General features: G+C 38.9%; 2 protein-coding genes across 3 annotated transcripts; both read left to right on the top strand.

Moving 5' to 3' along the window:
• Positions 1-1,321: 1,321 nt before the first annotated feature.
• mavs (mitochondrial antiviral signaling protein) lies at positions 1,322-9,301 on the top strand. The gene is made up of 4 exons (XM_084742503.1): positions 1,322-1,451; positions 2,256-2,436; positions 3,998-4,731; positions 6,841-9,301. Exons 1-4 carry the CDS (start codon positions 1,329-1,331, stop codon positions 7,564-7,566), a joined length of 1,764 nt encoding a protein of 587 aa, XP_084598629.1. The 5' UTR covers positions 1,322-1,328; the 3' UTR covers positions 7,567-9,301.
• Positions 9,302-11,767: 2,466 nt separating this feature from the next.
• Positions 11,768-22,148, top strand: pank2 (pantothenate kinase 2). 2 transcript variants are annotated; one of them, XM_084742623.1, is made up of 7 exons: positions 11,768-12,200; positions 12,715-13,067; positions 14,993-15,246; positions 17,684-17,827; positions 18,191-18,314; positions 19,319-19,444; positions 19,531-22,148. In XM_084742623.1, the coding sequence occupies exons 1-7, from the start codon at positions 11,984-11,986 to the stop codon at positions 19,579-19,581; spliced, it is 1,269 nt and encodes a 422-aa protein (XP_084598749.1). In that variant the 5' UTR covers positions 11,768-11,983; the 3' UTR covers positions 19,582-22,148. The 2 variants fall into 2 exon arrangements, with proteins under 2 accessions (XP_084598749.1, XP_084598748.1); XM_084742622.1 differs by having other exon boundaries at positions 11,780-12,200; positions 17,684-17,860.
• Positions 22,149-23,764: the final 1,616 nt, after the last annotated feature.

The following is a 23,764-nucleotide window of genomic DNA, read 5'->3' as shown; positions in this document are numbered from 1 at the left end:
CAATGTAGTTTTGTGATATACGTTTAAGTGTACACTATATTTAGAATATTTTGACCACCTTACCTTGCTGCCTGACAGTCTTTTCCAAAGGGAATCTACTATTATAAAAGTCAAATATCAGTCACTCTCCGTCAGACTCCATTGCTAAATCAGTCATTTTACCTCGCAGATTACAGGAGTTGCATGCGTACTGCTGCTTTGATCTTTCGTTGCTTCGTTCGTTTGGGTAATTTTGTGACTCTGAAATAGCCTTTTAAAACAGAGAAGTCACACAACCCTGACACTGTTTCCTCCTGCTGCTTTTCCAAACTGGGGGCGTGCCGACTACCATTCAGTGGATAACTACCTCCTGCGACTCCTCGCTCCCTTTAAGGCCTGCACACAGTGCAGTATATCTATCTGGCTGTGTGTGCACGTCAGGTAAACCATGCCCCCTGTCCTGAAGGCTAATGATACAATGAAGAAGACTTTGCTCTTTGGTTGCTGCCTCTGACATTTATTCCATTATGAAATGCAGCCAGGCTGCCTCTGTGCTGTCCCACGTTTACACTAAACTTTAACATACTGCTTCGTTCTCCTGTGAAAACGTTCCCCCTGACTGAACCTGACAACAGATTACTTGAACTGACTGTTTAGATACAAACACAGTGAAGGTTTTAAGGTGTATTCAACACAAAAAAGAGTGTGCAAGCTTTCCATGACCCCATAAAGCTGTTGGAATGTGTGGGTGTGTTTGGAATAAGAAGTTTGACGACTTTCATGCAGCACATTTGAAGTTGAGATATTAAACTGGAGTGTGGAGGTGATTAATCAGTTACTAGTCAGTGCTTGTTCTCTTTCTTCATACTCCAAACAACCTTGAAACAAAGGAGTACACTTGAAAAAGAAGCAGAGAGCCACATCCTCCTTTAAAGGAGTGTTTTTCCTAAACTGAAACAAAAAGGAATATTTTGATATTTTACTTTTTCCCCTCAGATGCAGGATGCCGAATCTTCACTTTCACTTTCAGTTTCATTGATGAAAAAATCCCCGAATTGTGAGATCATTACAGGCAGTAAAGATCAGATTTCATCTTTGTTTTTTTCGGGTATTTCCACATCTCATATGTAGTAAAAGGGAAGCATAGACAATGGAAATGTGGCCAGGATGCCATGCCAAATGAGGCGATAACAAAAATGCAGGAGTGTGCATTAACTATTTAAGTACTGAATCAAAATAACAACATGCAAGCTGTGTTTCACGGGTATCAGGAGTAAAAACTATTACATTTATTTGCATTGTATTTGAAGTCTTTGCTATCTGTTTTTGTCCACTTTCTCATTTCACAGATGTCGTTTGCCAGTGACAAACTGTACAAAGAATACTTGCGGCGGAAGCTGCCGATGATTGCGTCCAAGGTGAAAGTGAGAGAAATAGTGCCTCATCTGCCGTGCTTAACGGATCACGACAGGGTAGGTTTCCTTAGCTAACAGTGACCTTGAACTACGGCTGTTGATAGTTAAATAATGTTGGAATAATATAATGTGTTGGTACTAGTATCCAAAGTTTTGATACTAGTGCTAAGACAATACACTACCACTTCCTGTGATAACTTACTAGCCTTATCTTAAAATTTAGATCAGTGTTAATCAGCTGGCTCCCTGATATGGTGCTGGTTTGCCATCCAATCATTTTCTAATTCACAATTAAAATAAACTGATTCACACTGCTGGTGGTGGTGCTTATCCATAATCAGTGTATAATTATCTACAGTAGATGGTGGTCGACACGTCCCAGGGTTAGAAAAGCAGCAAGAGTACCAGCACAGAAATTAAGCAATATTTTGCCATGGACAGGGTCATTAATGTTAAATTTGTTTTGGTGCTAAACTTAACCTGCTTATAATAACAATCATGTAACCTCTGGTAGATGCTTTTCTTCAAAGCCAGTCATGCATTTTCACAACAGATGGTCTTGTTTGTTACTGCCATAATGGCAAATACATCCCAAAAGGGCATTTTATGAAACTTTGATGAAGGATACACTGTAAGTGCAGTTATAAGCAGGCATAACAGAGCTCAGCTAGCATTAGTGCCCAACCAGTACTGGGTTTGACATCAACATAATGTTACATAATAAACATTTTTACAAGGATGCTCACATTTTATTATTGTTTGGTGGGATGCTGATAGTTGTTACTATCACAAAGTTTATTATCATCAACGACAGTAACACAGCAATAAAATTTAAATTAATAAATTAAAATCTAATTTTAGGAAAACATCGAGGCCAAGAGAGAGATGTATGGGAACTATGACAGCATGGTGCTCCTTCTGGACTGTCTAAAGAGACGGGAAAACTGGCCGGAGCAATTCATCACAGCACTTGAGGCGTGTGATCACCCAACTTTGGCAGCTGAGATTCAAGCAGAATACAACGCTCTCAGAGGCACTAACAGTAAGTCAGCATGACCTGTGTTTGTATTATTGTGTAAAATTCTTCCAAAAAATATTTCTCAGATTCCCTATGATCTCAGTAGCAGTATTAGTGTGTTAGCAACCACAGGTTCAGTTTAGCTGCCTGGTTATAGCCACACAAATTGTCCATTGAATTTTTGAACAGCTTGTGCAGAATAATCCATATTCCCACATTTTTATTATTATTTGTATACTGTACTTTCTGGTGTGTGTGAACACTGGAGCACGGTATATTGGACTCAGCAAACATTTGCAAACAAAATATTTGCATGATGCTGTTGGTTAATGTTAATATTCTGGTTTATTTTAAGATCAGGCCTTAGGGCAGAGTGTCTGAGGTGTATAGTCATCACTGTTCACACATGGATGGACAATTCAATGGTGAGCGAGTGTACTGTGTTGTACAACTGAGGCAAAACAGTTTCTCCTTGTTGTCTGACCTTCAGAGATCACTCAGATCTGCAGAGTTGTGAGATGAGTGGAAACCATTTTGACCTCAGTAACTTAGCATGAAGCTCCAAATTCCAAACTCCTACACTTATAAATTGTTAGGATAAGATACTGTATCCCCGTGTCTGCGTGGGTTCTCTCCGGGTTCTCCGGCTTCCTCCCACAGTCCAAAGACATGCATGCTAGGTTAATTGGTGACTCTAAATTGCCCATAGGTGTGAATGTGAGTGTGAGTGGTTGTCTGTCTATGTGTCAGCCCTGCGATGAACTGGCGACTTGTCCAGGGTGTACCCCACCTCTCGCCCAATGTCAGCTGGGATAGGCTCCAGCAGCCCCGCGACCCTTACGGAATAAGCGGTTACAGAAAATGAATGAATGAATGAAAAGATACTGCTGCATGGGTCCGGTTTTGCAAACCTGCACCTGTCTGCACTTGCAAAGCTCAGTGCTACAACTGACCTGTTACCTGCAGTTATCTTCAAGTCAAATCTGGACCCCCTGTAATCGTTAATATGTCATACCTGACTCGTGACTAAGTACACAGAAGAAAAGTATCTGTCAGTTGGCCCAGCACCTCTGCTCCTGCAGCTGTGGATATGTTTCGTCCTGTTTTTAAAAAGCAAAGTCACTGACAACATTCTTCTTACAGTCCCTGATCACACCACATTTCTCCCAGACATCCAACTTGGCCTTAAACAATGTATTGTCCACAATTTTGTTTTCACCACTGGCTATTTTTTACCTTTATTTCATCCATTTTGATGTACTAGCTAACAGCTAGCCTACATCACTGTCAGATCACAGTGACATCATAATTTGGCCTGATGTGAATTTAGGGGATCAAAGGTTGTGACTTTCTCAAAAAAAATCCAACATGAAGTTTTGTGTTATTTTTCCACGAGATGCTGCAGAGGAAACTTGCTGCGTGTTTGCTGGACCTGTGAACTTGAGTGCTCGTCTGTCTGACATTAGAGACTCAGTAAATGATAAATGATTTACTGTCTAGCTTCAGGGCCAGCTGGTCCTTCAGGAGCTTTAGTCACATGCATTCAGAACCGATTAAAATGACAACATTGTTTGCTCTGTCCTAGATTCCAACCCCAGCTCCCCTTCAACGACTGTCATCAGGGCACACGTCCATCCAGCACCATCTGCGAGTCATCTGCCCATCCCAGAGAGCAGTGCTAACAGTCAGGCTGCTGTTGCTCTGCCAGCTGAAGCATCCGCTCCTCCAGAGCCAGCTGCCCAGGCCTCACCCCCTCTGCAACCACAACCCCCGCAGAGCTCAGCAGCCCAAGTTCCCAAGGCTGTTTCCTCACCTGAGCCTGTCGCTGAGCCACCAGAGTCAACTGCTGCTCCATCAACACCTCCACCTTCCCCTGCAACCCCACACACCCAGGCGACTGCCACCCCACCACCCCAGAGGGAGGTTAATTCTCACCAGCAACCGGAGGAAAACTCTGAATCAGACATCCAGGATATCTCTGGTGATAATGGTGTGATCCCGGAGCAGGCGAGCGCAGGAGACAGCGAGGTATCGATCAGCTCTGTGGACACTCCTCAGCCCACTGGTCCTGTTGAACAGTGTGAAACAGATGCTCCATCTCGCCCAGATCCTCTCCAAAAAACAACAACAACAACCACACAGCCCACACCACCGCAGAGTCCCTCTCCAACTCAGATAAACTTCGATGCGTCTGATGGATCTTCTGTCCTCACATTGACCCCAGAGAAGGCGCCAGTACAGGACACCACCCCTCCTGTAGACATAACACCTGCTGCTGTCCATGAGCCTGAGGAGACCTCTGAGCCTCCTGCCACACAGGTGAATTCATTTTCTGTCTTTTGACTGATTGTTGCAGCTATGCTCTGGTTTCTGAATTAATGAATTTTACCCGGTACAAGTTTGAGACCTGAAACATCACAGTTTCACCAAAAATGTTGTCAATAAGATGCTCTGGTGAACTTCGTAATAAGTGTTACCTGTCAGGAGTTTGATATAACTAAACTTCTCCTTTAATCAATTCAGCATATTTCACAAAATGAGCCACATACTTAATGCACAAGACTAGCAGATGTATTCTGGTGTGTTTTGAGCTTTTTTATGTGTTATAACTGGTGTTTCTTTACTTTTCTGTCATAAGTAAACTTCCATTTAGCCTAAATACTGACACCAGTTCTTGATACCTAATTTGGCACCATGACAAAAAAGACAAGCACAAAACAAAAAAAATCCCATGTACCTCAACATACATCCCTTTATTAAAAACACTTGAACAATACAAAAATCAACAACAAACATCAGAATTGTCACCACCTTCAGCGTGTTGTTGTTCTTGTGGGCATTTTTCTTCTTCCTTTGATATTAAATGGCAGACTAGAACGTTCAAAGGTGTATGCTGTTCCTGTCAGGTCCAGAAGAACTGCATCCCTGGTACCTACTGTACTGCTGAAAAACAAGTACTGTCATATTTTCAGTACTTTGACTTTGTACTAAAACATCAGATCTTGTGATGTTTCTATATGAAACAGCAAAAATACACCACTAAACAACAAAACCAAAGCAAGGTGCATCCAAAATGTTTACTTTGTTAACAGCATTGAAGCATTTTAGGGTGGTTCATCATCTTTTAATAAAGGATTTGTGGTTTAAAAATGTTCCTGAGGCCAAAGTTAAAAGTTAATTGTTTCCTCTCTATTTTCTTATAGTTCCATTTTCTAAAAAAATGTGTTGAGTGGATCTTGTTCCTTTTTAAAATATTTTAAATTGGGCATTGTTTACATTCATGTTTGTGAGCTTGCACTTGTCTTCTTTCTTACCTTTGCCTGCACATCGCTGCATTTCTTGGCGCATTACAGCCACCAGCTGTCGATCAGTAGATTAGCCTGAAACCGCTGGCAGGAATGCAGCTATAAATAGCCACGTCCTGGTGCTTACACATGACATGCAAACAAAACAGAGATCCACAAAATATTCCTGTTTTTGTCCTTATTCCAAAAGAGATAATATTTCTACTTAGCTGTTTACGTGGCTTAGAAAAAATGAATATTCCATTAATATTCCTGTTTACATGCAGCTGTGCATACGCCGATTATAGAAAATTTGACTGGCTGGAGCCACTTGAACCATTTTGCATCAAATGGGGATTAAATTTTTTCTGCTGGTTGTGGACTGAGTAAACAGTCTCCCTCTTTGATTTGCTCAGCCACATTCTCCAAAAGGTTGGTGCTGCGATATTTGCACACATCCAGAAGCCTGTCGTATCCAAGTCTGATTTGCAAAATGCTAAATTCAGAGGAGGGCCCAATTCAGAATATCCCAAGAGAATATGCCATTTACGTGACCCGCGTAAAGCTGTGAAAACTTCAGTCATATCAGTTACCAGAATGCACCAGTTTCGATCGATTCAGTTAAACTTAGAGGCAGACAGTCAGTTGTGGTGTTTTTACTAGACTTCGTTACAGTGATGTGTGTTTCTAACATCTGGTCAAGCCACATTCACATACATGAAAGGTCGACAGAAACTTAAGATAAGCTCGTAAGATGAGATAAACTTGTTTGATCCTTCGCCAGGGACATTCACACTTATCGCACCTTGAGAGTCTGAAATACAGACAGAAAAGAGCAAGTGATGAATAATAATACAACTGACTTATAGAGCCTGGAGGAGCAGTGCTGTCCTTTTTAAATCAATAAAAATGTTTAAATCGATACTTAATGTCAAATTATTGATTTTTTAAAGTAAGTAGCTGTGTAATAAGTGGGATAATTTATAGAGGGCACGTCATTATTGCTAAATAAACCCCTTCAGATTGATTCAAGTCCTGCACACTGTGCATTATCCCTTACTTGCGGTGATGACTGACTTAAACTACACCACCAGGCTGCTTTTCTGACATGAACCTTGACATCTTTTATCAATTTCACCTGCAGGTTGTTGAAAGCAGCCCACAGACAGAAACTGCAGCTACAGCCCCCCCCCCACCTGGTGCCGCAGGGATGGACGCCTCAGTCTTTGATGACGACAGTGTGCTTCTGAGCAAGCCTGGCCAACTCGTCAGCATGCAGCCACAAGATAATGGCAGCCCGACTATACCTTCACCCAGCTCACCGGTGGAGCCGTACTCGGGCAGCAGCGAGCGTCTGGAAATAAGCGAAGCTGCACCAGACACTGCGACCTCTGCCCCTGTTCCTGCGTGCTCCACCACTGTGAATACAGTGTCTGCACTGCCATGCCAGGAGAACGGCATCACTCTTAACCATAACGAACCAGAGGAAAACCACTACGATTCTACCTGTGAGAGTCTGCAAATGCAGTCTGTGCAGGAGCATGTGGTGCAGCTATCCGAAGAGCCACCTATCCTTAACTTTGCCGGCCAGAGCTCAACGCCACAAGTTCAAATCGTCAACGGTGAAGCAGCTAAAGAGATCACCTCTGCACCACCACTTTCTACCAACGCTGCTGATACTGTATCGAGTGTGAACACCCCCTCGAGTGAGAACCACCACCCCTCTGAGCCTGCACCAGAGCTGAAGACGCTGCAGGATTCAGAGGAGAAGACTTCCTCTCACGCCCTGCCAGCTAATACAAAGTACATTCTGACCGCTGCAGGGGTGGGCGCCTGTGCTCTGCTGATGGCGTGGAAGTTTAAGAATTAAGGAGATTTAATACCTTTAAAGGAAGAGAAGATTAGGCTTTAAGGCTTTGAAAAGAGGATCTTAAGGGTATGGTGCCTTATTGTAGTCACTGGCCTGGGATAGCATGAGGCAGCTGTTTAATAATTACCTATAGTAATAATAGCTGACTTGCCAGACCTTTGATCATGTCCTTAATTATTACAAGCCTGTTATTAAGTCCGTCGGACCATCTTTTATCATTTTATTGTTGAAAGAAGTTGATCTGAGTTGAGCAAAAACCAAATCTACCCTTCTTATTCTAGTTATGGAACTGGGTCGAGATCTCAGGTTATTTATGCACTTGATGCAAATATGTGCTTTGTAAAGGTTTGTCAATGCTGTTTGTTAACGATAGAAATGTTTGTATATCTGATAAGCACTTTGAAGATAAGACTGTTGGCTGTCAGCCAGGGAGGATTAGCGCACCAAGGACCTCAGTTTTACTGGACATGGAGGAGGACTGCACAATTAATTGAAATATTATTGAAATCACAATATGGCCAAGTGCAATATCCAAATTGGAGAAGCTGACATTGTTTGATAAAGGTAAAATGTGTGACAAAACAGTGTTATAATGTAGTGCTACAGGGCTGCCCTGGCCTACAAATTTTATTCTCCACATGGAAGAAAACATGTTTGTTTGATACGGACCCCAACAAATGTCACATCATTATGATTTTGAGATTTTTTTTTTTACAGTGAAAATGAAAATTGTGGCGCAAAAACGATCATTCCCACTAATTGTGAATCGTGACATCTGTGAAAATAATCACTGTGATATTTGTTTTTACCAAATTGTGCAGCCCTCATGGGGAATGTGGAAAAAAAAACAGCGTCACATCTGTAAGTTTTCTTTTCCTGCTGATTGTTGGAAGTGGGGGTGTCAATGAAGGCTGGTGCACTGTCTGTATTTATTTGTACATATATGTAGGTATCAAAATGTGTATTTTAAGAAAAAAATTAAGTGTCAAAAACATTCCAAAGCAGTTAGATACGCAGCACTCAAAGAATCAGTCAGCTAAAAACTGCATAATTAAATTACTTACTGGTTCATAGTCTAGATGACTGGTTCCCAACCCGGAGGTCCCGACCCTCGACGAGGGGTTTCCAAAGCGTTGGGTATCACTCAAGTATTTCTGAAAACCAGTATCGATACCTTTACTTTGATACTGCTTCCTTAACGATACAGTTTTATAAAGTCCATTTTGACAAAAAGAACATTACAGTACATAAGGTACAGGTGCTCATTTTAAAGGAAGAAGCTGTTCAAAACCTGACAGCAGTTGGAGAAACTGCTTTTACTCAGAGCACTTTACTCAACCTGGAAAACTGAACTAAAAGGAACTGATGGAATATCTGCACAGTATTGGTCCATATAAAAAAATAAGAACTCCTAAGGTTCTAAAATTTAGTATTGAATAACGCTGAGCCCTAGTCGGCAGAGCTTCATTGGGGGGTTGCGTGTCATTCTTGATTTTATTTGTAAACTGACTTCTTAAGAAGATACACCGTATCTCAGTATTTCGTTTATTTCTGTGACAAAAACTTAATGACTTTGTTATTTTCTAAGTTTAGATTATTATTTGAGACAGTGGTTCTCACCCTTTTTCAAAACACAACCCCCCCAAAGTAATCAAGTTCGTGTTTGTGACTCCCCACCTCCGTTTGCCAGAGATTGTTCAGGGAATTCTTAAACACATTAAAGCTACCAAACTAATATTTTTGAGTGCTACTCCCTTTTCTCAATTAATTGATCAGCTGTCGGTCCATAAAAAGTCAGAAAATTGTGAAATGTGTCAATCAGTGTTTCCCAAAGCCCAAGATCACATCCTCAGATGTTTTTCCTGCAGCCAAAAAATATGCTAAATTTATTGTTTTCCTTAAAATATACTGGTACCAATTAATGAATTATCAAAATAGTTGTTGAGTAATTTAATAATCAATTAATCACTGCAGCTCTACTTGTCCCTTGCGTTGAATCTCTTGCCACAATATGTTATTGTAATTTAATCTCCAGGACCATCTGGCGACCCCCAGAAATTATCTTGTGACCCCTTTGGGGCTCCCAAACCCCCAGATTGAGAAGCACTGACTCAAGATATAAACTTGAGTACAAGCTATATTCACAGAGCTTTCACTGTCTGCTAAACAGCCACATCCTGCATCACAAAAGTACAAAGTTTAAATAACCAAAGAGCTAAAAGAACAATGGCCAAGTGTCAGGAAGAAGAAAACACTCAATTTGTCAAAAAAAAAAAATCCCATTAAATATGTACGAATATTTTAAAAATACATAATACAGACAAAATTGTATGCAAATGTCCTAAAAAATATCTATAAAAACTCTGATGCAGTATAGACGGGAAATAATCTGCTCAAAAATTCATCCAAATTGGTCGTCTTAAGCAAACCTCCTGCAGTTGTTGTGTTCACTGTTTGGGATCAGGTGTTCTATACAATTATTGTTATGCATTGACTGTAGTACAAAATATCAATAAACTACATCAGCGTTCATCAGTTTACTCTGATAGAAAAGTAGTCTCTTGAGGAAAAAAGTTGGGAACTGCTGATTCTGACCAACATGTCCGTGACCAACAACCACGGCCCTACTTGATTGTAATTTTTGTTTTATAGCACAGTCCTATTTCTTTCTGAGCTGAAAAGTGTGTTATGTTAATATGAAAAGTGGTCATTGTAAGCTGTCTTGTCATTAGCTGCGTACTTAACTGGGTTTTTAATTGGTAATTTTTACTGTTTCATCTGTTTTATGTTTGAAAACGTGTAGTTAATGTTAGCATCACATATTTCTTATGCAATGAGATCATGCATAAAATGTTCTATAAAAAAACTGGATCTTGAATCTTGGTGCACTTTGCAGGGATCCACTTTGGCAACCAGTGGTCTAGACAAACAGCATGTACTTCCTGGCTGTTATCTGCTGTAAATGTTTGAGATGACATTTTATTTTTCCATCTTTTTTCTTCTCCCTTAAATATAAGTAAGTTAATATGTTCTGTGAGGTAAGATTTTACTGTGAATAGAATGGTCAGTACAAGAAATGTCATGGGAAGAAATTGTTATTTAGAACGTTTTGCACATGTTAAGAGAATATTTTAGCTGCAAAGGTGAAATGTATCGTGATTATGATACACGTGTAAATTGTAATCTCAGTTTAAGTTTGAGCTCAGTTTTTATGCACTATCCTGTCATTAGCTATGCACTTGAAAATCACACCAATAAACCTGAAATTGTAAAAATAATTATTGAAAGTAGATGTTGAGTTCTCTTCAGAGAAAGCAAGTGTCTGTCAGCTCTATAAAATAGAGCTGTTTTCCTTTTCATCTACTGCATTTTTTTTTATAACCTAAAAAAATAATTTGTATAATAATATAATTTAGAAAATGAAATAAAATGAATAATTGTAAGCATTGGAGCAATTTAGAAAGTTTTGTCTCAGACTGGATATTTAATTGTATATTTAGGACTACAAGTGGCAAGGGGATAGTAATAAAGCTTTAAACATTAATTAAGAATTATACAATAAATTAAATTAGCAATAATTGGCCATATTAAAATATAATTATTAATAAAATAACTAATAAAAGAAATAGCCATTACTTGATATTTGTTTTGAATATAACAAATGATTTACACATGAAATATTAATTCATCAATAAATAAACAAAAAAAAAAAACATCTGCAAATTCCTTTGAATCTGAGTTATTGATGGATTCATATTTCATTTGTAAATCCTTTTTTAAATTAAATATAGAATAATGTATTACTTTGTAATTTAGTTGATGTATTTATAGATTTATAAATGAATTTGGAAACAAAAATGTATCAATGGAATTTTACTGCACAGTTAATTAAATCCTTTATTTCTATTTCCTGTGGTCTTCCTTAATATTCAGATCCTTATTGTTACAGTGCTAATTAACATTCCTATCATGTTGTGTAAATTATAATAGTTGATAAGATACATTGTGATAATATTATGTTATTTTTTTACATGTAGTTCTCATAATTTATTTTGGATTATAAATTGTCTTTGTTTTACCATTACTAAATATAAATACATGATGTTCTTTTGATGTGCCCCAAAACTGAAGAAAAATGTGACATCAGCTTCCTTTTATAAACTGTTTTCTGACTGACTGATTCGCTTTCTGATTGGTTCTGACGCCCTTCAATCACCTCCTGGCCCCGCCCCCCTCAGTCTTGACAGCGAACATAAAAAGGACATGTACCCGGGCCGTGTGTAACGACACAGCTACTTAGCTAGCTAATTAGCTAGCTTATAGAGCCTCGGACTTCATTGTCCAGAGAAATCATTGACGTCCAATGGTTTAATTTATCATAAACTACAGCATATATGTAGCTGATTTTGTCATTTCAATGGCGTTCAATGGCCACCAACGCGACGATGAAGGTATCGACGAAGACGAAACGCCCACGAAGCAGCCGCGGTCCAACACGGAGATGCCCGGCGGTTATTTCAGACACGAGCCCAACAATGAGGCAGCCGGGTCGGCAGCGAGAGCCACATCCGAGCGGCGGACCTCCAACTCGACGACGAGGCATCGGGTCGACTCGGTGAAGAAAACAAGGCCGCGTAGGTGTTCACATTGCTACCGTGGGCTTAGTGTATTTACTGGGCAAGGCACCGTTGCATGTTTACAAAAATCAAAGGCGTTCCCCACAAAAGACAGCCAGAGAATATGCAGATTTGGAAAGAAAATCTTGTAAAGAGCCGCATAAATACCTCAAAAATATATAGCAAATAGCTGCATAATGTGCTGCAATGATGCTAAAATGGAGAAAATAATTTTGGCATTGGTATTACAATGTAATATGGGTGAGATGTAGAGGCAGTAAATAGCCAGGATCTATTTTGCAACAAGATGGCGTTCTTGGTACACACTGTACTGCTGCTGCTCCTGAGGATGAAGCTGCTTGTCATTATGTCGGCCAACAATGAGACATCAGCTCTATTTGTCCGCACTGTCATTAAGCATTCAAATAATAAACATATGAGTGAATATTATAATTAAATATATTTTTAAAAAACACAAAATGTTGGTTTGTGATTATTATTTTTTTTACATATATTATCTCACATGTTGCAGCATTTCCCTGGTTTGGCATGGACATTGGAGGCACTCTGGTGAAGCTGGTGTATTTTGAGCCCAAAGACATCACAGCCGAGGAGGAGCAGGAAGAGGTGGAGAATCTGAAGAGCATCCGGCGCTACCTGACCTCCAACACTGCCTATGGTAAAACGGGCATCAGGGATGTGCACCTGGAGCTGCAGGACCTGACGCTGTGCGGCAGGACGGGCAACCTGCACTTCATTCGCTTCCCCACGCATGACCTGCCGGCCTTCCTGCAGATGGGCCGCAACAAGCACTTCTCGAGCCTCCACACCACCCTCTGCGCCACAGGAGGGGGGGCGTACAAGTTTGAGTCTGATTTCCGCACGGTGGGTCCCTTTTGTTTGCTTTTACAGGCTGGACAGTGAAGGTGGGCAGGAAGAAATGAGGAGAGAATTGTGAAGTCATCACATATTTATAGCATTTGATGGAAATCTTTGTAATCACAGCAGAGTAGACGGTGATGGAGAGAATCTAAAATAACCGGCCAGTGAATTCAAGGCTAAAGAGGGTTTTTATTAGATGTCTTATTCTGAACACCTTCATGCAATTCACAAGTAATCAAACTAAATTCATTTTCTGACACATGCCAAAATCAAATTAGTTGGAATACTACCCACAAACGAAAGAAGAAAAAACACATCTCTTGTGACCAAAAATTACCATAACTAACACAGATTGTTTCTTGCTTAAAGTAAAAGGTAATTAACAGGTAATTAGGGCAAGAAACAGGTAAAGAGCAAGTACCAGGTAGTACTGTAGCACCTTAAACACACAGCCAGTGAATATCAGGACAAAAAGGCATTTCATTAAATGTGCAGTTTTTAAAGTGTTCATGTAATTGGCAGAAATCAAAGCAGATTCATTCTCTGACACATGGTGAAGGTCACTTTTTGTCTTCTGGACCACAAGAAAGAATTCTTTAAATTATATGGACAATTACAATTATCACAGTTTGATAATGAGATAAATTCTGATTATTGCACAACAGACAGATAGAGAGATGGATAGGAGGATAGGAGGATAGGTGGATGTGCTTTATTGGTTCGGAAATTCTAGCGTTGCAGCAGCAGGCTATCCAGACATTGCACAGAAACAGTTAATGCACACCAATACACGTAGGCATGCCAGGAGAGAAATATATCAATAGAAAAAAAGACACAACAAAAAATATATACTATAGTACACTACAGACATGGAAACATGAATATATATTACAATCAGGTATCATAGTTTTATGAAGATGTGCAAAATAACCATGTAAAGGTTTTGAAACAACAGAACAGAGTGGTGCTCAGTTCATCTGAAACTGAAGACCTGAGAGTTCTGGATGTTCTCTGTTAGACAAAGGTGACGTGTCGTACAGAGTTACTGCTTTGGTCAAGAAAGAATTCCTGAATCGGCTCTTATGACAGCAAAGCTGAACCAGCCTGTTGGAGAAAGAGCTCCACTGTCTGTCCAGTCGGTGGCGGAGAGGCGGGTCAGGGTTATTCATAATGGATAACAGTTTGTTCACTGTCCTTCTCTCCATCACGGCTTCAGACGTGTCCGGTTCGCAGCCAGTTTAGGAGCCAGTTTATGTAGTCTGTTTGTGTCACTGTCTATCCCTCCAAGTGCTATTAACCAATCAGACTTTATTTACATAACTCTCTTCATACAAGTGAAATCTAACACAAAGTGCTTCACACAATAAAACAACCTCACACATGAAGCAACGACTTTGTAATTACAACACTAAAATAAGAACAGCACTCATTAAAAACAGGAACTGAGAAAACACTATCAGAAGTGAGGAGACACCAGGATAAAAACTCAAACTAGAAAATTAAATAAAGTAAAATTTATCAATAAAATTATAAAACTAGTAGGTAAAAAGTAAATGAAAAGTTAAAAGCATAAAATAAAATAATAGAATAGTAAAAGAGGGTGTGTATTATAATTAAATAAAAAATGAAAGGTGAGATATTAAAAGGAAAACAATCCAGAAATGTAGAACAAAACAGTGTTATGTTTTTATCAGTCTGTGATGTACAATTGCACAATCTGTTTTCACAAGAGATGTGATTTCTTTTTTCTCTCTTTTTTTTGGTGAGATGTATTCTGATTGAATTGTAATAAAGGTTCCTGTTTCCTTGCCCCCCTGCTGTCTCTCCTCCCTCCTTGTTTCCTGCCTGTGTGTTGTCCTCCTGACCACATCCCCTCAGTGGTGTAATCCATGTTCTCTTTCCTCTTATGAAAAAAAACAACAAAAAAGATGGCGGACCTGGAGCTTCACAAGCTGGATGAGCTGGACTGTTTGATCAGGGGGGTGCTGTACATCGACTCGGTGATGTCCAGCGGACCCTCAGAGTGCTACTACTTTGAAAACCCCACCGACCCAGATCGTTGCATCCAGAGGCCCTACACACTGGAGAACCCCTATCCTCTGCTGCTGGTCAACATAGGGTCCGGGGTCAGCATTCTGGCCGTCTACTCTGAGAGCAACTACAAACGAGTTACAGGGACCAGGTAATTATCAGAGATCAGAGATTTACTGTGCACTGCTCGATTATTAGCCTTTTTACAGCTTTAAGAGTAACATGCTCTGTGATAATGTGCTTTTAGGGAGATAAATTTGAGTGAAATATAATGGAATTGTTTGCATTTAAATATTTAATGCTCATCATGCTAAGATAGGACCATTAAGCATGAGGCCTTCTAAGACACTGTCAGGTCATACCACTGCTAATACTAATACTTATAGGTTTGCTTAGCAGACAAATTATTCATTAAGTGCAATTTTCAATGTAAATGATCATTGACTCGAGTAGAGCTGCAACAGTTTCAGAATTAATAGATTGACTGATTAACAACATGCAATTATTTTGGTAACTGATTAATTGTGTAAGTAATTTTTTAAGTAAAAATACAAACGTTGGGTCCAGCTGCATTATCCAGCAAAATTCATGGGAGAATTTTGTTACATGATGGGTTTTGTTTTATCAAAAGAAACTAGAAACAAGACATTTGATGACATCACCTTGAGTTCTAGAAAATGGTGACAGGCATTTCTCCATCTCTTGTCATCATAAGAGAAAGTCTATAGCCTAAATCATAAATGGATGAATTGAGGAGATACATTCTAATGTCAGGAATAGGGATGTGCCATATCGTTATGTTTTATGATAAAAAAAATATCTTGTTGTTGTAATGGCAATATGACACTGGATGAGTTAGTTCCAAACAGGAAGTTATGTGAAAGTGGTTTGGTTTCAAAAGGTGAGATGCACAACAAACCTTGATAATATGTAAGAAGTGAAAGAAAAGGACCAATACAGCAAACTAATCTACCATGTCAAGCAGAAGCACCCGATTAAGTACGAGGAGAGCCAAAAATACCATGAGGAGAACTCAACAGCTAGTGAGAGTTCTAAACCAAGTCAGTATTTTCATTCATTATTATCACAAAATACCCTGAAACATTGTGATATTATTTTAGGGACATGTCGCCCATCCTTAGCCTGTTATCAGTAATGAATATAATACTAAACTAAGGACCAGTGTGTAAGATTTAGTGGCATCTAGCGGTGAGGTTGCAGATTCCAACCAACTGAATACCCTTCATCTCACCCTCTTTCTCCAAGTGTTTAGGAGCGCTGTGTCCTTGAAACTTGAGAAAAACACAGAAGGCCGGTGTTTGGTTTTCCACTGTGAGCTACTGTAGAAACATGGCACTCTGTGGGAGAGGAGATATAAACTAACTCTAACCCCAGTTGGGTACAGGTTAGGGGTGTTGCAACATGTGGTATTCACAATAATTTTATTACTAAACAAAAAAAAAAAAAAAGAAAGAAAGAAAGAAATATTGATATCATGTCAACAATACATATGATAATATCATGTAAATAATCCAGTGCTTCTTAAAAATGCAGTATACTCTTAAATCAGTTACAGTTATGGTTACAGACTCTTCTCCACCTCCCTGAGTATAAATTATTTGCCAAAAAAGAAAGAAAAACTCACGAGAAACAAACTTGAAAATGAAATGAAAATGGTGCAGTAAAAATCTGATGTTGTGACAACAACATAAACAAGAAAAGGACAAGTTGTCCACTTACTGAAACTTGTAATCCCCCAAAAGATTTATTAATGCAACCTCAAGGTCATTGTTAAGCCATCTTTTGTCTGTACAGAGCCCGCCTTTTGTTCGTATCGACTGTTTAATGTCAGTATTATTGATCTCAGGATAGTGCAGTCAGCTGCAGCACTACAAATTTAAAAAAAGTCTTTTGGTTTGCTTTGCATGTCACTTTCTCCAGAAGTGAATAGAAAAATAGAACAGAAACAGAAACTTGACACGTGGAAACCACACACAGATTGATACCAGGTTAAACGATGCAAGGATTTGCGGGGGCGGGTGCTCCTCAGTCAGGTGGGTGGCCTGTTTGGTGACGTCTGCCTCTGTGTCTCCCTTGTGCCCTGGTGTGAAAACTAACAGCATTTTTTAGCCGTTGGTTACCAAACCACTTCCTTCACCAACTGTCGGGTTGAGAGTTGAAGAAAAATGGCTCTTTGTTAGTTTGATTTTAGTTTGGTTTAAAGTTTGAAAAATGTTAGTTAAACTGACAGTTTCACCTCCTCCTACTCTCTGCACGGGTTTATTTTTACGTGTGGTTTCTCTGTCTGGTGGCTTTGAAAGGGACTCTTAAATGCTTAGTTCTCACTCAACATAATGGCCCTTTGTGCTGATAAAGAAACATTAGAGGAGTGTATTTGAACTGGGAGTCTGTATAATGTACATAACTGTTTTTGGAGAGCTCGGTCTTGCGGAGACATTTCTCTTTGCCCTCAGTTTTAGACTTCAACTGAGACGTTACAGTCTGTACTCAGTCTGGCAGGCAGTTGATGTATGTTACATTTCTAGAATATTAATATATGATCTCTCTGTCTCTGTATATGTTCACAGCCTCGGTGGTGGGACCTTCCTGGGCCTGTGCTGCCTGCTGACTGGCTGCTCTACTTTCGAGGAAGCTCTAGAAATGGCTTCTCAAGGGGAGAGCACCCGAGTGGACAAGCTGGTTCGGGACATCTACGGAGGAGACTATGAGAGGTTTGGACTGCCAGGCTGGGCTGTAGCCTCAAGGTGCGGTTTACAGCAGCTTTTTTTTTCTCTCTCTCTTTACTGTAGGTCACGAGCCTGTTTTTAATAAAACAGGGAACCAGGGCAGTTCTAAATTTGGTCTTTCCTATCCCAGGGTAAAAACAAGAAGCCTTGAAATCAATTTGATGCACTCTGAGCAAAAAGTTGAACATTAACATCTGTGTGCTACTTTAAATATGTGTAGCTTCCAAACATGTTTTAAAAAGATTATTTGGTCTGAGTCAGTTTTAGGATTGCATGTTTGATGCATGACACTGCAGAATTTTAACAGACTTGTGAACATCTAATATTTCTCATGTTTTGATTTGGTAGTTTTGGCAACATGATGTCCAAAGAGAAGAGGGAGTCGGTGTCCAAAGAGGACCTGGCCAGGGCGACACTGGTCACCATCACTAATAACATCGGCTCCATCACCAGGATGTGTGCTCTCAATGAGGTTAGTAACAGTGAGGCGTATTTTACTGGCATCTGTTTGTGAATTTTGCTCGTGTCATTACCAATTAACAGTGGATTGCTGCAGGCAAAACAACTTATAATGTTGTGACAACATTACAAACAGTCATAAAAGTCTTAAACTGAATCAGAATACAAGGACACTGTTTGGTATGAACAGTTGACAAGGATGAAGAGTACATATGTGCAAACGTTTCTACTGCATGGGAAAGTGGGGTGACATACAAATGATTTCTTGCTTGCCGCGTGTTGGTATCAGAGAATCAGAATTTTTACATGGGATGTTAAAATTTATGTTTGATCAGTCTGTGCAAAAATCAGTTCCCCCCACCGGTGTCCCTGCTGGCCGTTTTCCTCTTCGCGTTCAGCCTCTTTACGGTGCTGCCTTGTGGCGTCTTGATCAAGCAGCATTGTACAGGGCTATGAAGGCGTAGAGGACGTAAACTTCACTGTCCACGTGTCTTTTACAGCCCAAAGCATGGGGCGTTCAACACGGAAACCAATTTAAGACTTCGCAACAACGAATGAGATGTGTGTTTTTAATTTATCAATCAAACTGTCAGGTTTCAAAAACACAACCTCAATCAGTGGACAAATACATTTATTTATTTGTGGGTTTTAAGTTTAAAAACAATATATGTTGACCAAAATGCTTTACAAGCAAGGTAAAAAAAAAAAATGCTGTTTGATTATTAAAACTAATCAAAAGTTAAATAAAAAAAAACAAAAAAAACTGCAAGAATATTGGAGACAGGATTCGTACAAAGTCTTGAGAGTTTGCAAAATACCTAATTTAACCGTTATGTTTTCAAGGTTAGGAGTATGCTTGAATTTGAATATACTCATACTTTCAATACAGTCTGGTGTTCCATCACTCATAGAAACCAAAAAGCTTTTTCAATATTTGAAATGACACATTGTGTTAATCCTGCTTACTTTCTAACTTTCAATCTAATAATTTCCTCTTCATTCTCTGTCATAACCCAGAACATAGAGAGGGTGGTGTTTGTGGGAAACTTCCTGAGAGTGAACACCCTCTCCATGAAACTGCTGGCCTACGCCATGGACTACTGGTCTAAAGGACAGCTCAAGGCACTCTTCCTACGGCATGAGGTAAATAACAAAAAGACCAAAAATGTAGATTATGCTTTAATGGGCTCCATGATTTCTAACTCAGAGTTCTTTTCCTGTTTTTTTAGGGTTACTTTGGAGCGGTTGGAGCCCTGTTAGAGCTTCTGCATCCGTCCTAATCAGTCCAAACTACATCCAAAGAAGTACTTGTCAATCTGCTGCAAAGACCATTAGCACTTTAGACTGTTCAGAATCAATTCCACAGTGGGATGTTACTTCAGCCACCAGCCAGTTACTGGTCCATTTCGGTGGTGGCGGGCAAACTGTTAAACATTTGGTGGTCCCATTATGTTGTCAGAAATCAAGCTGGTTTGTAAAATCGTGGCCTCAGTTGTGGTCAGTGGATAGAAGTCTGTATCCTGTCCTGACCAAAGTCGTATGCAGTGAAGTTTTGTCTGCAGAGCTTTTCAGAAACAAGCCAAGTTTGGTCTGAAACACCTCAAGGAAATTCACCGCAGTTGCCTGAAATACTGTAGGTTAAAAAGTACTTGTCATCATAGTCTTGTCTTGTGGACTGAACTTACCCCTCAGTGGGTATCAGGTCCTGGGGCCAAATATTTGGAAGTACTTTTTATGATTTATTTTACTCTCCTTAGGTATCAGGGGGTGGGAGTTTGTTCAGTTGGATTATAGTGTATGAGTTCATATTATGGATGCTAGAACTTAAAGAAAATCACATGAAACATTTTACCACAAAAGGAAAAACTGATCAGAATCAGAATCTGTTGTTGGTTAAATTGTTTGGTCTTCGCAATCTCAGAAAATTGTTAAAAATGCCCAACTGTAATTTCCAGAGCCAAAGATGACTTAAAAATTCTTGATTTTTCTTAACAACAATTCTAAACCCAATGATATTAAGTCACGATGGTGTAATATGGCCATTGTAGGCTTCACAAATACACAAATTTTACAAGGCAAAGCTGGATGATATCTGAGATTATAAAGTCATGAATTTGCTAGAAAAAACTCCAGGAGAATATTCAAGTTTTCTGTCATAATTAAAAAAAGGTCAAGTGAATTTACCACTTTAATGCCAGAATATCCAAGTTTTTATTTCTTGCAAATTTACCACTTTAATCTCAGAAATTCTGAGTTTGTCTTGGAATATTACCTACTATCCTGGCTTTTTGCAACCTAATGGCCCTAATGCAACATCACATTCAGTTTACTATTAGAAAAAAGACAAAGAAATGCAGGAAATCTTCATATTTGAGAAGCTGGAACTAGCTGTTTTTATATTATTTTTTAAGTTGTACTACAGATGAATTATTGGCCGTTCTACATGAACTCAAACAGCACTGATTCATCTTGTAAAAGTCATCGATATCTTGAGAGTCAAGACAGTTGATCTCTAAAATTTAACTCACTACCGTGTCAGCTCTTGATTTTTCTGTATTATAGGATGATATTAGGCAAGATATTGTCAGTGCACCCCAGTCCATCTGGTAGTCTTACTTACACTGAGAATCTTTTCTAACCACTTAATAGTGTTTTATCACCTTTGAGCATTTTCATTGTCATCAGTTGGACTTGATGTGAATGGTAAATGATTTTTAAACAGTTCCTGCAAAAAACAAACAAGTTTTCCTCACTGGATGTTTGACTCATATTAAAATTTACATTTCATTTTCTCTCAAATGACACCATCATCAACTTAAAACATGCAAGAGGTCATCATTTCATTAGACTTGATCTCTGTCGGAGACATTAACTGTCATTTCTTGATTGTTTCTGCTTCTGTAAATGTTTTTTATCCAATTCAGATCTCCATTTTTATTAAGTTCATGAACCCAGTTGTTTACTGAAAACTGTTTTAACAACAGTGCTTGTATCAGGAAATCAAGACAATCAGTGTTGGGGTGAGTGAGACTGTACTGTAAAGTATGACAAATAAATTTAAAACCTCTACCCTGCTGAAGTGCCCTTGAGCCACTACATCCCTTTCCTTCTGAAGAGAAATCAGAGCAAGTGGAAAGATATTTTTAAATGTGAAAATAGAGGTAAAAATTAGGGCATTATATCCCTGAATTTGCCCCAGGTCCAAGAAAAATGTTCTTCTAATGCAGAAACTTGGTGCATCCCTCCAATGGAGGTTGACGTCCTGTGAACGTAAATCACTTCTGTTGTGGGCACATTCAGTATGTACTTAAGTAATATTTTGAGTTTAATGTTTGTCTTGGTCAGTCTCCCTGAGTTTTTGTTCTTAAAAAAGAATTTAGAAAGTTAGAACTTGAACATTGTTGAACCTTGTGTCTCTGATGTGTGTGTTATCAGAGTCATTTGTCCCAGTATTTCATTTAATGCTTATCCGTCCCATTTTAACGTAATCTGTTTGTTCGCTCCATTGATGGATTACAGGGACCATAATGAATCATAACCTACCTAATGAAGAGGTTTGACTCCCAAAATACTAGTAAATTCAGTGGACACAGTTTTTCAGCTGCCAGTTACTCAAGATAGTATCTGCAAGTTGTTTATACAGTAAGTTGATTTTAAATGAAGTGCCTGTCATGTTTTTGTATGGAATACATTAATGTGTTCAGCATTTGAAATGAGATGAACTGATGTGTAATTCTCAACGTTTCCCTCTGTTGTTTGCTTCTACGTTGCAAAGAAAATGTACTTTTTGTAACTGAGTGATCACAAATTTCTTATTGCATCGTCCCTATTAAATACAAACGTTTCATATCTTTGTGATTGTCTTTGATGTTTTTATGGGAGCACTTTTAAGGGGCGTGTTTGAGTTTATTCTTTCTCTCTTGGTGAGAGTTGGATGAGAAGCTTTGTACTGCTGGTACATTTGGAAGCTAAATGTGAATCTACTGCCAGCAGCTGGCTGACATAGCTCACACTGAAAAAGCGATTTGTGTTTTACCCTTTTTGTGAGCAGGTATTAAATGATATATAATTATTACAACATTTTAGTAGCAGCAGATGGATTTTATTTAGTTTGGACATACAAAACAATAACAGATATTGAGTATTTGGTTTAATTTTCTATGCGACACAAGCAAATACATTTGCAAGGCACTGTGGGATTCCAGCCAATGTGGACTGACCCCTGGCTTCATTTACATATTTTATTTATTTATTTCCAAAGCAGTTTTACATAAAATTTTCCAGTAAGAATGCATAAAAAAACAACACATGGGCAATTGTTGGCTCACATAGAGCTCTTAAAATACACTCTTGGAAAACCCCAATTTGCATAAAGTTGGAATTGTTAACATCATGCAAATGAGGGTGTCTAGAAGGGAACCCCAGACCCGCGTAAAATCATTTTAACTGTAACCATGATTTCTCCTTAACCCTAACCAAGTGTTTTTCCATCCCCAAACTAAATGTTTATTCATTATACATACATCATAAAACGTAATGAAAATGTCCATCGCGTTCAAATCTCGCGAGAGTTTCACGAATCAAGGGTTCCCTTCTAGCTTGCCTGGAAACCCCGTAGTGAATTACCAAAAACACCAAAGAAAAGCTGAAAAACTGTTGCTGTGTGACATTTTTAGATTTTTAGATTTTATCTACAGTGGATAAATGTCTATGAAGATTTTTTTTTTTGTACTTTCTGGGACCCTGTTATCTCTGTGAAGCCAGGGACAAACAAAAAAGAGTTTTTTCTTGATACAACATCAAGTATTTCTTTAACTAATGTTTGCTAATGAGCAAGCTAATCATTAGCATTGACGAGGCCACAAGCTACGAGCTCGCAACAAGCTAGCTTAGCAACTCTGCAACTTCACTTCTAGCGGATCTTCTTGGCAAGAAAGTGAGCAAGCTTACTGTTATTGTTATTACTGTAAGATAATGTATTTTTGCTACCCTTTTTCACCTTTTAACATTATATTTACCCAGGGTTGCCAGGTTTGTGTGACAAAAGCAGCCCAACAGTGAATAAAAATAGCTCAAAAACCAGCCCAAAATCAAAAACTCAACATATGCTTATACAAAACCATATAAACATTTTGAAGTCCATCAGCATTGCTATTATTGCAAAATGTATTGTATAATCTACAAAATAATACCATAAATGTTAAGTGTGCCAGCGTTAAAAGGAATTTTCCTAAAACATTTATTTCACCTAGGTCCTAAATCGGTCTTGTGTAATTACATACAGTATATAATCAATAAAATATAGCTGTGAACACAAAGTAATTGTTGGTTTTAAGTGTGTCTTCTCCCTCTTCTCCTCCTTCCTGCCTGTCAGGACAACATAAATACACTGTTTTTACTTCATATCCATTTTTTGTAGTTCATGCAATACCTTATTGTAACTCAGACACCTTATCATGTTAC

Source organism: Lutjanus erythropterus, chromosome 18 (genome assembly GCF_056507025.1).
Source record: "Lutjanus erythropterus isolate fLutEry1 chromosome 18, fLutEry1.hap2, whole genome shotgun sequence".
NCBI lineage: Eukaryota > Metazoa > Chordata > Actinopteri > Lutjaniformes > Lutjanidae > Lutjanus > Lutjanus erythropterus.
The sequence above is the reverse complement of the archived record's forward strand: the minus strand, read 5'-3'. Positions and strand labels throughout refer to the sequence as shown.